The sequence below is a fragment of the Eublepharis macularius genome, chromosome 9, assembly GCF_028583425.1.
Source record: "Eublepharis macularius isolate TG4126 chromosome 9, MPM_Emac_v1.0, whole genome shotgun sequence".
Classification (NCBI taxonomy): domain Eukaryota; kingdom Metazoa; phylum Chordata; class Lepidosauria; order Squamata; family Eublepharidae; genus Eublepharis; species Eublepharis macularius.
In genome coordinates, this window is record NC_072798.1 from 4876949 (window position 1) to 4891408 (window position 14460).

Genomic DNA, 14460 nt, shown 5'->3' on the forward strand with positions numbered 1-14460 from the left:
TGTTTTTCTGCTGACCAGAGCATTCTCCGGGGAACAGAGGGGAAGAGATGATCCTGCAGGTATGTCAGTCCCAATCTGCTAAGGGCCTTATAGGTTAAGTCCAAAACCTTGAACCGGATCCAGAATTTTACTGGGAGCCAACGCATCAGAGTGCATTTGAGCTATTTTATCAGCAACATTTTTTGCAAAGGCACCGCAGGTTCTTGAGCCAATGAAGTTAAAAGCGTTAAAAGTTAAACGTTGGGATGGACGTGATTGAGCTGATGCAACCGTTGCGAAAAGTAACGCTCTTTGCTGCTACCACCGCTGCTTCGTAAGTCTTCCAATGGGCTCTGTAGCACGCTCGATCAGATCCAGCATATTTTCTGCCAATGTTTTTCTAGACGTCTTCCAGCCTTCTTTAGATCTCACCCAACTCTGCTGTGAACCATGGGGCTGGTTTCTGCGGCCAAGGGTGGGAGAGGTCTGCAAGGAGCCATCTTGTCAACAGCTTCACATCCCAAGCTTCCCCCCCAACCTCAACAAAGCCTGTGGTCAGAATGCTAAAATTCCCAGAGGATTCTGGAATCCAGAAGGATCCATGAGTAGAGGCGGGCACGAACAGGGGGGAAAAACCCACCATGATGTTTGTTGTTCGTTGCCATCCACGAACAGGGAATCACGAACAACCACGAACATGACCCTGTTCGCGAACATGTTTGTGGTTGGCTGTTCGTGGGAGGGAGGGGGGAGACCTGGAAGGGAAGAAAGTTCCCTGTGCTGTTTGCAAACAGTGTGGGGAACCGCCTTCCCTTCAAAGCCTCCCTCCTTCCAGCTGGCTGGAGGGAGGGAGGGAGGGAGGGAGGGAGGGAGGATTTGTCAGGAAACCCCTGACAAGTGGCTGAGTGTGAAGTGCCCCTGGGCTTAGATTGGGGTTTCCAGGACAACAGGAGTTCAGACAGAGTTCAGAAAAGTCGGTGCCTACTGTTGCCAAGAGAACTGATTGAAAGGCGCCAGACTGTCTAGCTTGACGAATGGCTGATGAACACCACGAACAGGGCTTGGAACGAACACATGTTCGTCGGGAACGGAGCCTCATGAACACCTTGCTCACGAACAGCTGATCCGGCTGTTCGTGGCTTTTTTTTGTTCGTATTGCTGTTCGTGCCCATCTCTATCCATGAGCCTTTGCGGGCCACCCACTATAGATGAGGAAGTATATGATTTGGACTGAATCTCTTCAATAGAGCATTACCATCATACGAATTATAGCAAATCAAGTATGGATAAAATTAATCTCATTTAAACAATAAATGTGTGTGTGTTATATGTCACCAAGTTACCTCCAACCTATGGCAACCCTATGAACGAAAGACCGCCAAAATAACCTATCGTTAACAGACTTGCTCAGATCCTGCAAACTGGAGGATGTGGCTTCTTTTATTGAGTCAAGCTATCTCATTTTAGGTCTTCCTCTTTTCCTACTGCCTTCTACTTTTCCTAGCATTATTGACTTTTCCAGAGAATCTTGTCTTCTCATGATGTGACCAAAGTACAAGTTTTGTCATTTTAGTTTCTAGGGAGAATTCAGGCTTGATTGGCTCTAGTACCCACTTATTTGTCTTTCTGGCTGTCCATGGTACCACATTTCAAATGAATCAATTATCTTCTGGTCAGCTTTCTTTACCGTCCAACTTTCACATCCATACATGGCAATGGGGAATACCATAGTTTGGATTATCTTGATCTTGGTCCCGAGAGAGAGACATCTTTATCTTTACAGATCTTCTCTAGCTCCCTCACCACCGCTCTTCCAAGTTTCAATCTTCTTCTGATTTCTTCATTGCAGCCTCCCTTTTGGTTGATGATTGAGCCAAAGAATAGAAAATCTTGGACAATTTCAATTTCATTGCCAGCTTTAAAATTGTGTAATTTATCAGTAGTCATTACTTTTGTCTTCTTGATGTTCAGCTGTAATTTTGCTTTGTCACTTTCTTCTTTAACCTTCATCAGTAGTCATTTCAAGTCTTCACTATTTTCTCCCAGTAACGAGGCGTCATCTGCATATCTCAAATTGTTAATGTTCCTCCCACCAATGTATTGTTGCAAATATGTTTTATCTGTCTAGGGTGGCAGATTATTTCATATAAAAATCTTAATATTGCACATTCTGAACAAGTAAAATCCTGTCTTACAAAGCATTTCTCTCATTCCAAAAGAGAAAATATTTCATTGGTCCTTCTTCAGTAGTCCCCCAAATTTTCAGTTTTTTAAGTGGAAAAAATGTTCAACAGTGCAATCCTGAGCCGACTTAATCCTTCTAAGATCACCCTCCCCACAGGCTTTCACTTTTCTACCCACGAATATGCAGGGAAACTATTCGTATGTTTGTAATAAAATTTGAAGGTGTTCTCAGATGGCCAATAATGAGACAAAGCATTGACAGGCATTAAGCCATAAAAAAATCAACAAAACTCTTAATTCACAACCATCACCCCAAATAACCCCACACATAACAACAGTACGACTTTGTCCGAGAGCGGGAAGGAAGTGAAGGGGATGGGTGGAGCAATCAAACCGGATGGCAAACAAACGGGAACAAACAAGAATAACTTGACCCAAAACTTCACAAGGCTATCCTATGCAAAGTTGCTCTAGCCAAATACCACCGATTTCAATGGACTTAGACTAGAGTAACTTAGCACAGGATTGCATTGTAGATCCCAGAAGGCAAATGCCTCTGTAGAAGGTAAGTACCATAGCTGAGGGCCCACCACAGGAAAGACCCTGTCTCTCATAACCACCTTGCGCTGGGCAAGGTTTCCATGAGCTTGACAGCCTAGCAATTTTGGATGTTCACTGCCCCACGCCATGTCAAACCAGATGAAAATGAAACACTAAAATGATATTTTGCTTCTGTTTTAAAAAATCTAGCCTGCAAATAGTTTGTCTTTCAAAGGAAAAAAAAATCACGTTGGTTGCAAATGAAGCAAAATGCAGTTAATCTTGCATTCCAGGTTATGTTAACAGCTTAGCTGTAAGTGGCCACCCTCTGCACACAAAGCAATGTATGGGGGTACCTCTTCCTGCTAAGTGTAACCAAGGACAAAGGGAAGATTTGTCCCTTTGTCCTTGGTTACCCTCTGCACACAAGCAAGGCCTATTTCTGAATACACAGGCACTGAGTAGAGAGGACTAGTACTTTCACTGAGAGCAGTGGAACTTCTGGGTTGGATCATAGAAACGTAGGGTTGGAAGGGACCTCTAGAGTCATCCAGTCCAACCCCCTGCACAATGCAGGAAATTCACAAATACTTCCACACACAAATACTTCCACACACACATACACAATGACCCTTACTCCATGCCAATTTGGCAAAACACCGTCAGGATCCCATAGCCCCTCATATATCCATATCCTACTATATAAAAGAGTAAGCATGTTCTAGACAACTCACTTCCTACTCTGGTGCGCCCCCAGAGGGAAAACCAGGCGAGGAAGCCTGACCCTCCAGAGCGAGGAGGCAATGAAGACCACAAATACCTCTCGTTCAAGGTAAGACTCCAGGTAGTCAGGATGTAATCAGGGCCCAGACTCATAGAATCTTAGGGTTGGAAGGGAACTCCAGGGTCATCTAGTCCAACCCGCTGCACAGTGCAGGAAATTCACAACTACCTCCTCTCACACACACACCCATTGACCCCTGCTCCATGCCCAGAAGATGGCAAAACACCTCCAGGATCCCTAGCCAAACTGGCCTGGGGGAAATTGCTACCTGACCCCAAGGTGACGATTGGCCTTACCCTGGGCATGTAAGAAGGGGCCACGAGGACTTAGCACTGATGTAACCCTTCCTGCCCTCCCTCTCATGATATTCTTAGATTCACGGAATAAGCATTGCTTCTTCGGGAACATGTCCAGTGGCTTTTCTTCTAGCAACCGCCCCCCCCCTGTAATTGTGATGCATTTGTGTGTGTGTGTGTGTGTGTGTGTGTGTGTGTGTGTGTGTGTGTGTGTGTGAGAGAGAAGGCTGCATGTATACATGGAGGTTGCTTGTGTGTATGTAGACACACCATGCCCAATTCACATCAGAAATTCTGGAGGTGACAACACAAATCACTTAAGAATCTGATTCTTCTACAAAGGTGGTGGGATTTCAGCATTTTAAGTGTTGCTTCTGGTGTGCTCTGCATAGGGCTGCCAGCGGCTGGAGATCTCCCGGAATTACAACTGGTCTCCAGGCCACAGAGATCAGTTCACCTGGGAAAAAATGGCTACTTTGGGGGGTGGACTCTACGGAATTATGCCATGCCAAGGTCTTTTCCCTCCCCAAACCCCACTTTCTCCAGGTTTCACCCCCTAGATCTCCAGGAATTTCCCAACTTGGAGCTGGCAACCCTACTTCTGCAGCAAGGAATTTTTATATTCCCAAACTGGATGAAAGAGAAATTGAAATGATGCATTAGAAAGAAAATATTAAAGAGCTATTTCTTGTAAGCGAGTAATAGTTTCAGTTTGTTAAAAGGGAAGTGCTGTTGTGCTTAACCAAAAGAGACACTCATCAAATATTTGTGATATATTAACTCTATTAATTACGCAACTCGCAACTCAAAAGCAAGAAAGATTACAAAATCTTTAATCAATCACCCATACTAACATTAAAAGTGCCAAGTAAAGTGTTCTAACCTCTATGTGGGTATGAATTTAGATTAAGGATGGGGAAGAATAATTCTACATTTAATATCATGGAGTCCACGCCAGATCTGGCTTGCCTACAAATGGTACCCAGAAACTGAAAACTGTCCCATCTATCACTATAAATTTATTCCAAAGAAGCAAAAATATCTAAAATATCACACAAGTAGCTGAAGAAGTGAGCTGTGGCTCACGAAAGCTTGTACCCTACTACAAATATTGTTAGTCTTACAGGTGCTACTGGACTCCTCCTCTTTTCTACTGCTACAAACAGACTAACAAGCATACTCACCTTGATCACACAAGTACACAGACAGGCCTCAAACTGGCTATAAGCCAGGATCAAGATGCACTTTACATTTTCCAGGGCACACCCAAGACATCTGAAGTTTGTACTTGAACATTTAAAATTTAGATCCTAAGCCACTTTGAACTCAAAGAAAGCATGACAAAATGTCTTTTCAAACCGACACACGGACGTGTCAAGCGCAAAGAGTTTGTGCTTGTAAACACACACATATCATGCATAGACATTCACACAGAAATGAATCTGGTAGATAAAAATTACACACCAACATAGCATAGTGGTTGGACTGCGAATCAGCACTCTGCTGATTCAAACCCCACCACTGCCATGAGCTCAGCAGGTGGCTTTGGGTAAGTGGTTGGGCTGCAAATCAGCACTCTGCTGATTCGAATCCCACTACTGCCACGAGCTCTGTAGGTGGCCTTGGGTAAGCGGTTGGGCTGCAAATCAGCACTCTCCTGGTTCGAATCCCACTACTGCCATGAGCTCTGCAGGTGGCCTTGGGTAAGCGGTTGGGCTTCAAATCAGCACTCTCCTGGTTTGAATCCCACTACTGCCGCGAGCTCTGCAGGTGGCCTTGAGTAAGTGGTTGGGCTGCGAATCAGCGGTCTGGTGGTTCGACTCCCGCTACTGTCATGAGCTCTGCTGGTGGCCTTGGGTAAACCTCTCCTCTCAGCCCAGCTCCCGAACTGTATTGTGGGGATAATAACAACACCAACTTTGTTCACCATGCTGAGTGGGCACTAATCTGCCCAGAAGAGCACAGTGTTATTTGTTACTATTATTATATGAAGCTCCCGTGCAGAGGCAAACCCTTGGTCCATCCGGCTATGCACTGTCTGCTCTGACTGGCAGCTGTCTCTCCAAGGTCATCACAGAGAAAGACTTTGCTCCGCCATTGGAGATCTTTTAATAACTAGAAATGCTGAGGGCTGAGCCAGGAACCTTCTGCACACAAGGAAAACACTCCACCAGGAAGCCAAGGAAAACATGAGCTTACCCAAACATTCCACCAGGAAGGCAAGGAAAACATGAGCTTACCCAAACATTTGATTTTTATAAAAATGTGTTCATTTGGCAACTAAACTCCAGGGAGGAATCTGCCTGTAGAACCTCATAAAAAAGGGTATTCCTGTTAAGTCCTTGCGGGTTCCCCACCTCACAACTGGGCCAGTCCTGGAGCCAGCACGGTGCAACTGGGTCATAGTTTTCCTGGATAGAGGGAGAGCTGAAAAGCTGGAGATAGGGGGGCAGAGAAAGGTAAGTCCACTGGTGAGGCTTTCCCACTGGAAGCCGCCCGAGGAAGCAGCCTCCACGCCTCGCTCCGCCATGCCGCCCAAGGACAAGAAGAAGGAGGAGGATGCTGGCAAGTTGGCCAAGAAGGACAAGGACCCCGTCAACAAAGCCAAGCAGAAGAAGTGGTCAAAGGGGAAGGTGAGGGACAAGCTCAACACAACCTTGTGCTCTTCAAAAAAGCCATGTAGTGCAAGCTATGTAAGGGGGTGCCCAACGACAAGCTCATCACGCTGGCCGTCGTCTCCGAGAGGCTCAAGATCCATGGCTCCCTGGCCCGAGCGGCGCTCCAGCAGCTGCTCAGCAAAGGTCTAATCAAGCTGGTGTCCAAGCACAGAGCCCAGGTGATCTACACCCGCAACACCAAGGGACGTGATGCACCCGTTGATGATGAGGATGTATGAAAAGGGTCACAAGTGCAGCTGTTCATTAATGAAAATAAAAAAAATTGAAAAAAAGTTTGCTGGTGAGTAGAAAGAAGAGAAGGAAGCAGAAAAAAGGGAGGTGCTATGGTTCTTTCGGGATAGAGGAAATAGTGGGATAGGGGGGAAATGACTTTCCTCTGCAAGTCCTTGTGGATTCCCTCTTGTGTGTGTATATACACAAGAGAGAGACACACACAAACACACACCCCAAAGCAGTTTTGTTAGAAATCTGTTTGTGGCAGCAAGAATACCAGTTGCTCAGACTTGGAAACAGAAAGAAGCTCCAGAAAAAAACATCTGCTTGTGCACAACACGGAATGGAACGCTAGGAGAAAAATGTAGAAGAGAAGGAAAGAACGGGTCACGTGAGAAACTTGTAGAAAGTTGGTCTCTATTGTTTTCTGAAAAAACTACAATGATGTCGATAAGATTAAAACAGAAGAGTTGTGTTATAGATACTTCTTGGATGTGTTTAGACTTAAATATAATGAAGAAAGAAAAAGATGACGGGTTTGTACAGGGATTATATAGAGCACAGGACAATACGAATATGCATCTGGTATAATTTACAGAATTCATACTTTACAGAATGTATAATTTAAAGAATACACAGAATAGACTACTCCAGAATAGACTACTGTAACTCGCTCTATGCAGGGCTTCCCTTGGGCTTGACCTGGACATTTCAGTGGGTCCAGAATGCTGCTGCACATGTCCTGATGAGCACACCATACAGGGCACATATTACTCCCATGCTGCAACAGCTGCACTGGCTCCCATCGAATTCCGGATTAGGTTCAAGGTTTTGGTTTTAACCTTTAAAGCCCTAAATGGACTGGGACCAGCATACCTGTGGGACCGTCTCTCCCTGTATGCACCCCGTAGTCTCTGAAGTTACTTGATGGGGCCCACCCTGATGATAAGTATGGAGTGAACAAAGTAGTGATTCCGCACACATTGGATAATGCACTTCCAATCCTATTTATAGATCATTTGGAACGGATTTTTTTGTGTGCGGAACAAATAATCCACCTCAAACAATTGATAAAGTGCATTGAAAGTGCATTATCCAATGTGTGCGGAATTCGCCATAAAGGGGCACCCAAAGAAGTCGATGGGGAACAAATCCTGGATGGACAATAGAAAATGCATCTTTACTCAACGAGGAATTAATTCACAGCAAGTTGATGTTGCGATGGCCACCAGCAGATAAGGACTTTTAAAAGGGGATTAGAAAGATTCATGGAGGACACGTGCCCTGGTGAACCTCCATATTCAGGAGCAGTCAAAGCCAGCAGGGCTCCTCTTAGAGTCTGGTGTCCCTATCAATAATGCCTCTACATCACTTTGGACCCGTTTCAGGTCCCCAGTCCATTTCTTCGCAGAACAAAAGAGGATTAAGTATCGTTTAAAGTCTTCTGGTAGGGCCGTTTTATGCACCCCACCTTCAAGAATAGCAGGATTGGAGTCCCGGGGCACCTTAGAGACCAACAAGATTCTCTGGGTATTCTCTGTGTTTCCACCAACACAGCTACTTTCCCTGAAACTACCTTCAAGAACGGTGGCTACGGCCAGCTACCATGGACAGAACGTCCTCCATGAAGCCGCTTGCCTCTGGAACTCTTTCCCACAGTAATTCACGCAGCACTGTGGCGATTCAGGTTCAGGCGTCAGAGAAAATGTTGACTCTGTCCTTGGACGTTTTTTGTTTCTCCCTCCTTCCCTTCTCCTGCCATTCTTACTCTTTTTAAAAATAGATCCAGAGGATATATTTAGTGTTAGTCCGTAGTAGCAAAATCGAAGAGTCCAGTCGCACCTTCAAGACTAACCAACTGTACTGTAGCATAAGCTTTCGAGAATTACAGTTCTCTTCATCAGATGCGTGGCGAAGAGAGCTGATGCATCTGACGAAGAGAGCTGTGATTCTCGAAAGCTTATGCTACAGTACAGTTGGTTAGTCTTGAAGGTGCGACTGGACTCTTTTTGATTTTTAACAATAATCATAGTGCACATTTGAGGATTTTACTGTTTTCCAACTCTTTTCAAATGTTGCCAGAAGGCCTTTGTTGCCTTTATACTGATTTTTTAAAAATATCGGGGCTTCTGGTATCAATAAAAATGGCAAGTCCTTCATGTCAGCTGGTCCTAACAAAAAGGTATGCCGTAGCCCCTGTTACTGATGACACTTTGAATGCATCATTGGGGAAAGCTTTTTTGGAGTGGCAGCCTACAGGTTTGGATTCTTTTCTAAATCAACGACACCTGAGAAAGAACAGCTCAAAATGGCCATTGTCTGAAAGAAATCAACAATTGCTCAGGGAAACCCAGCTGGCTGAGGCGCAAAGGGGACCACAGCTTTTGAAACCCTGGAGTCATTTGCAAAGAGGAAAAGAGAGAGAGAGAATATCTATATCTATATCTATATTTTGCAGAAGGAAGGCAGGGGAGATGCAACATTCAGTTGAATTAAGAGACAGCAGGGTTAAGAGTAGTAAAAGAATCATTTAATTTGTTAACCCATGGAACTCCTTGATATAGGTTGGGGGCAGAGCTGAGACTGAGAAAGAGCAGCTTGAGCCAACCCTGTAAGGTTGACCACTGATGCTATTTCCATACTGCTGCAGAGGCGGGTAGGGCTGGGGCAGGTCCTAGGACAGCTCTGTAATGTAGTCTAGCATTATTATTTCTACAAAATGGACTGGAGGGGAAGAGGTAAGGATGCCAACTCTGGGTTGGGAAATTCCTGGAGATTGGGGGGGGAGGGGCTGGGAAAGGCAGGGTTTGGGGAACAGGATTAATGCCGCTGAGTCCACCCTCCAAAGCAGCCATTTCCTCCAGGGGAAATGATCTCTGTTGTGTGGAAACCAGTTAAAAATCCTAGAGATCTCCAGATCCCACCTGGAGGCTGGCAACCCTAGACACCCTAGCAGAGGGTGGTTTATGACAGCCCAGCTGGGCAAGGATCAACTATCCAACACAGTATATGGATGGAGATTTGAGGCGAAGAATGTCTTACAACAACCCTACAATGCAGTACGCTCACCTTGCTCATGGGGCACAGGAGATACAGAAGGCAAGAGTGTTCATGCCAACCTGGTAAGGTAGCTTGTCGGCAAGAACTCCACATTCAGCTTTGCAGGGTGGTCTCTATGGCATTATACCTGGCTGAGGTCCCTCCCCTTCTCAAGCCCCACCTCTTTAGGCTCCACCCCACAAATCTCCAGGAATGTCACAACCTGGAGCTAGATTCGGGTCCAACAGCACCTTAAAGGCCACCTCGATTCTGCGAGTCAAACCTCCCTCCTCAAACTCCATGCACCTGACGAAGTGAGCTCTGACTCCTGACCTAGCTCTTAAGGCGCTCCTGGCCCCGAATCTCGCTCGCTCGATTACAGACCAACCCTGCCGCTCACCTGCAACAACCTGCCGCCGGCAACTCTCTATTACACCCTGCGGAGGTCCCTCCCCTCCCCCAACCCCGCCCCCCAACCTCCAGGAATTTCTCCACCTGCAGCTGGCAACCTCGGGGGGCGGACCCACGAAAGCTTCCCGCCAACTCCGCAGCGCAGCCCGGCGGCGCGAATCCCGTGCCCCGCTGCGAGGCTGAGCCGTCCATGCCCGGCAGGCTTCCTCGGGAGCAAGTCCGCGGAGCTGCGCGGGGCGCGGGAAGGGCGCGGGCACTTACCGCCGGGGCGCTCCGCGGAGACGCCGCCGCCCGACGCCGCCGCCCGGAGCGCGCCGAGCAGCAGCAGGGCGAGCAGCAGGCGCGCCATGGGGCGCCGGGCCGGGCGTCTCTCTGCTCCGCCGCCTCCTGGGGCCGGGCTAGGCGGGTCGGGCCCCGGGCGGGCAGGCGCCGCGCTCTGGTAGGGCCCCGCCGCGCCGCACAGGCAGCCCCGCAGCCGGGCGCGGCATCGCGCAGTGCCGGCCCGGCGCCCTTTCGCTTTCGCTTTTAAGCGCACGGAAGGAAGCGCGCGGGCGGCGCCGGGCCCCGGGAGGGAGCCGCAGCGGCCCCTGGCCCCGCTCCAGAGCCCCGAGCCTTCCCAGCGGCGAGCCCGGGGAGAGCCGGCTCCGGCCTCCTGGGGGCGGCGGGAGAGCTCCCGGGAGGCCGGCTCGTCTCCAGGCCGCGGAGATCGCTTACCCTGGAGAAGCAGGGAATCCTACATCCCCTCCGAGGTCATCTAGTCCAACCCCCTGCACAAATTGCCAGCCTCCTCCAGGCCCCACCCCGGAATTACAACTTCAGGGGCATCTAGTCCAACCCTCCTGCACAAACTGCCAGCCTCCCGGTGGCGGCTGGAGATCTCCCGGAATTACAACTGTCTCCTCCGGGGTCATCTAGTCCAACCCCCCTGCACAAATTGCCAGCCTCCAGGTGGCGGCTGGAGATCTCCCGGAATTACAACTGTCTCCAGCCCACAGAGATCAATTCCCCTGGAGAAAATGGCAGCTTTGGAGGGTGGACTTTATGGCCTTTTACACTGCTGAAGTCCCTCTCCTCTTCAAACTCTGCCTTTTCCAGGCTCCACCCCCCAAATCTCCAGGAATTTCCCAACCTGGAGCTGGCAACCCTAGCAGCACAATGCAAGAAATTCACAACTATTCCCCCAAACCTCTAGTGACCCTCTGCTCCATGCCCAGAAGATAGCAAAACACTGCCAGGATCTCTAGCCAAACTAGAAAATGGACTCAGGGGCATTAACCCTGATGAGGCCCCTCCCCAGGCTCTAACCCCCCCCCCCCGAAATTCCATGTATTTCCCAACCAAACCTATCCACGCATCCTCAGATGTGCCACTAGCCCTGCACCTTGGCAATAATTTGTGCCATGATTGCCCTGCCCACCCAGTGAAGACCCAAGGAGAGTGCCAAATCCAACCACGTGAGAATGCAGCCCCGCTTCTGCTAGCCCTTTCAGGGCATCATAAAAAGCAAATTAGAACTGCACCGTGTTATGTGTGCACCAGTATGACGCGTCGGGTGCATTCCCTCCGGGTGCACACACTTCGTTTCTTAAAGCCACACCCTGCATTACTGAGAAACCCATATAGGGTAGGAGAAAAATCCTTCCAAGTGAGACTTTGGCAGCCTTCCTGGCTTGGATTTTTCAATTGCATGCATGTTCTTTTGGAACTGCATATTTCTTTTCCTGGAAATTCTCATTTTGTGTTTGGTTACGTTACACACACACACACACACACACACAAAAGCCATGATCCTTATCAATATTCTGTAAGAACGATGGGTAGAGCACTATAATGCCTTCTCGCTACTAATGATTTATCTACTGCTCTCTGTCCAAAACAGAAAGCTGTGCTTTTCGAAAGCTGACAATGCATCAGACGAAGAGAGCTGTGGCTCTCTAAAGCTTATGCTACAATAAAGTTGGTTAATTTTAAAGGTGCTCCTGGACTCTTTGCTATTTTGCTACTGCAGACTAACACGACTAACTCCTCTGGATCTCTGTCCGAAGAAAGCCTATGGCAGCTAGTAGCCAGACACCTCAAATACTTACAGTACAGGCCTAAGAAGAGTTACTGTAGTCTAAGGCCGTTGAAATCAAGACTGGAGTAACTCTTCTTAGGATTGCAGTTATTTATTTACTTCATTTATACCCCACCTCCTTCCCCACTGGAGACTCCCAGAATTACAACTAATCTCCAGTCAACAGAGATCAGTTTCCCTGGAGAAAATGGCGGCTGGGGGAGGGGAGGGTTTTTTTATGGCATGTATACCTGCTGAAATCCCTCCTGTCCCCAAACCCCAACTTCCTCAGGCTCCACCCCCCCCCCCCAAATCTCCAGGAATTTACCAGCCAGGAGCTGGCAACCCTAGAAAGCAGGTTGCATTGTTCTACTCTGTTTTCATTCTCACAACAACCCTATGAGGTAGGTTAGGCTGAACATGTGTGACTGGCCCAAGGTTGCCTAGACAGTTTCCATGGCAAAACGGGGATTCGAACGTGGGGCACCGATCTTTGTCCAACAAACACCTCTCTAATCGCTACTGCAAGCTCAAAACATCAGTATGAAAATTTGTCATTGGAGATGAACCATCCGATTCATTCCAGGGCGATATAATAATAACAATAACATTCAATTTATATACCGCCCTTCAGGACAACTTAATGCCCACTCAGAGTGGTTTACAAAGTATGTCATTATTATCCCCACAACAAAACACCCTGTGAGGTGGGTGGGGCTGAGAGAGCTCCAAGAGAGCTGTGAGTGACCCAAGGTCGCCCAGCTGGCTTCAAGTGGAGGAGTGGGGAATCAAACCCGGCTCTCCAGATTAGAGTCCTGCGCTCTTAACCACTACACCAACCTGGCTCTCATACCTTCTTCTTTAGCCTCCCTTGGATGGCAAATGTGCTGGTATGTATGTGAGTGATTTTTTTCACTGACTTCTGCTATGTACCCTGTATGCACGAGATTAAGCAATGCCAACTATCTATCTGTGATCGAAACTGCTGAGTGGTTGAATTCACACTATTTCTAGCAGAAGCACAAACTGCCGGGCTTAAGTTGATTCTCGTTCTTGTGGCACCTGCAGGGCTCTGGGCATTGTGCAGGTAGAGGCACTCCATTTTTAGCATATGCAAGTTATCAGTTGTTGTTCTTATGGAGAAACACATGCATCAAGTCCATTTGAGGCTGCAAATGCAAAACCTTTTAAATTGCATTTACAGGGATTTGGGTGCCCCAAGGCCAGCTGCCTGATACAAGATTGCTTAGTTAGAGCCAGAGGAGTTAGCTGTGTTTGCCTGTAGTTGCAAAATAGTAAAGAATCCAGTAGCACCTTTAAGACTAAGCAACTTTACTGTAGCAACTTTACTGTTCAAGAACTACAGCTCTGCATCTGATGAAGAGAGCTGTGGTTCTTGAAAGCTTATGCTACAATAAAATTGCATCTGACAAAGAGCTGTGGTTCTTGAAAGCTTATGCTACATTAAAGTTGCATCTGATGAAGAGAGCTGTGATCCTCGAAAGCTTATGCTACAATAAAGTTGTATCTGATGAAGAGAGCTGTGGTTCTCAAAAGCTTATGCTACAATAGAGTTGCATCTGATGAAGAGAGCTGTGGTTCTCAAAAGCTTATGCTGCAATAAAGGTGGTAAGTCTTAAAGATGCTACTGGACTCTTTACTATTTAGTTAGATCTGACTGTTTTGTTCATTTTTGCTTCATATTTCAGTCCTCTCTAGCATATTTTTATTCCACCTTCCTCCATGGTTCCATCCTCCTAGTTTTATCCTCACAACAAGCCCGTGTTGTGGGTTAGGCTGCTTTTGAGAACAACTTTATTGTAGCTTAAGCTTTTGAGAAACACAGTTCTCTTCGTCAGATGCATCTGACGAAGAGAGTTGTGGTTCTCGAAAGCTTATGCTACAATTAAGTTGGTTAGTCTTAAAGGTGCTACTGGACTCTTTACTATTTTGCTACTGCAGACTAACACGGCTAACTCGTCTGGATCGATGACAAAGTAGGGCTTTGATACCAGCCTCCCCGATTCTAGCCTGGACCCCCTAACCACTCCCCCAACCTGGCTGCGAACAGCCTGAGGTATAATATTCTTTACTGGGACCAATAATGTGAGTTTTTCAATGTTGCTGGGATCTACTCTTTTTTTCCTTTTCTCTCTCTCTTTTGTCCATTTATATAATATAGTACAATTTTAAAAGGAGTGAGATCTAGAGCGTAGAAACATTTTCCAGTGCCAGTCTTTATTTATTTTATTTTGCAAATTTTTATGCCATCTCTGCAGA

The 14460-nt window shown here is 47.2% G+C and overlaps 1 protein-coding gene across 1 annotated transcript in view; it reads right to left on the reverse strand.

The window, feature by feature from the left end:
• Nucleotides 1–14460, reverse strand: part of LOC129335786 (uncharacterized) — a 51789-nt gene that overhangs the window by 23643 nt on the left and 13686 nt on the right. Inside the window, exon 2 of the mRNA XM_054988577.1 lies at nucleotides 10386–10839. Within this exon, the coding sequence (XP_054844552.1) occupies nucleotides 10386–10839 (454 nt within the window). The remainder of the gene's footprint in view (nucleotides 1–10385; nucleotides 10840–14460) is intronic.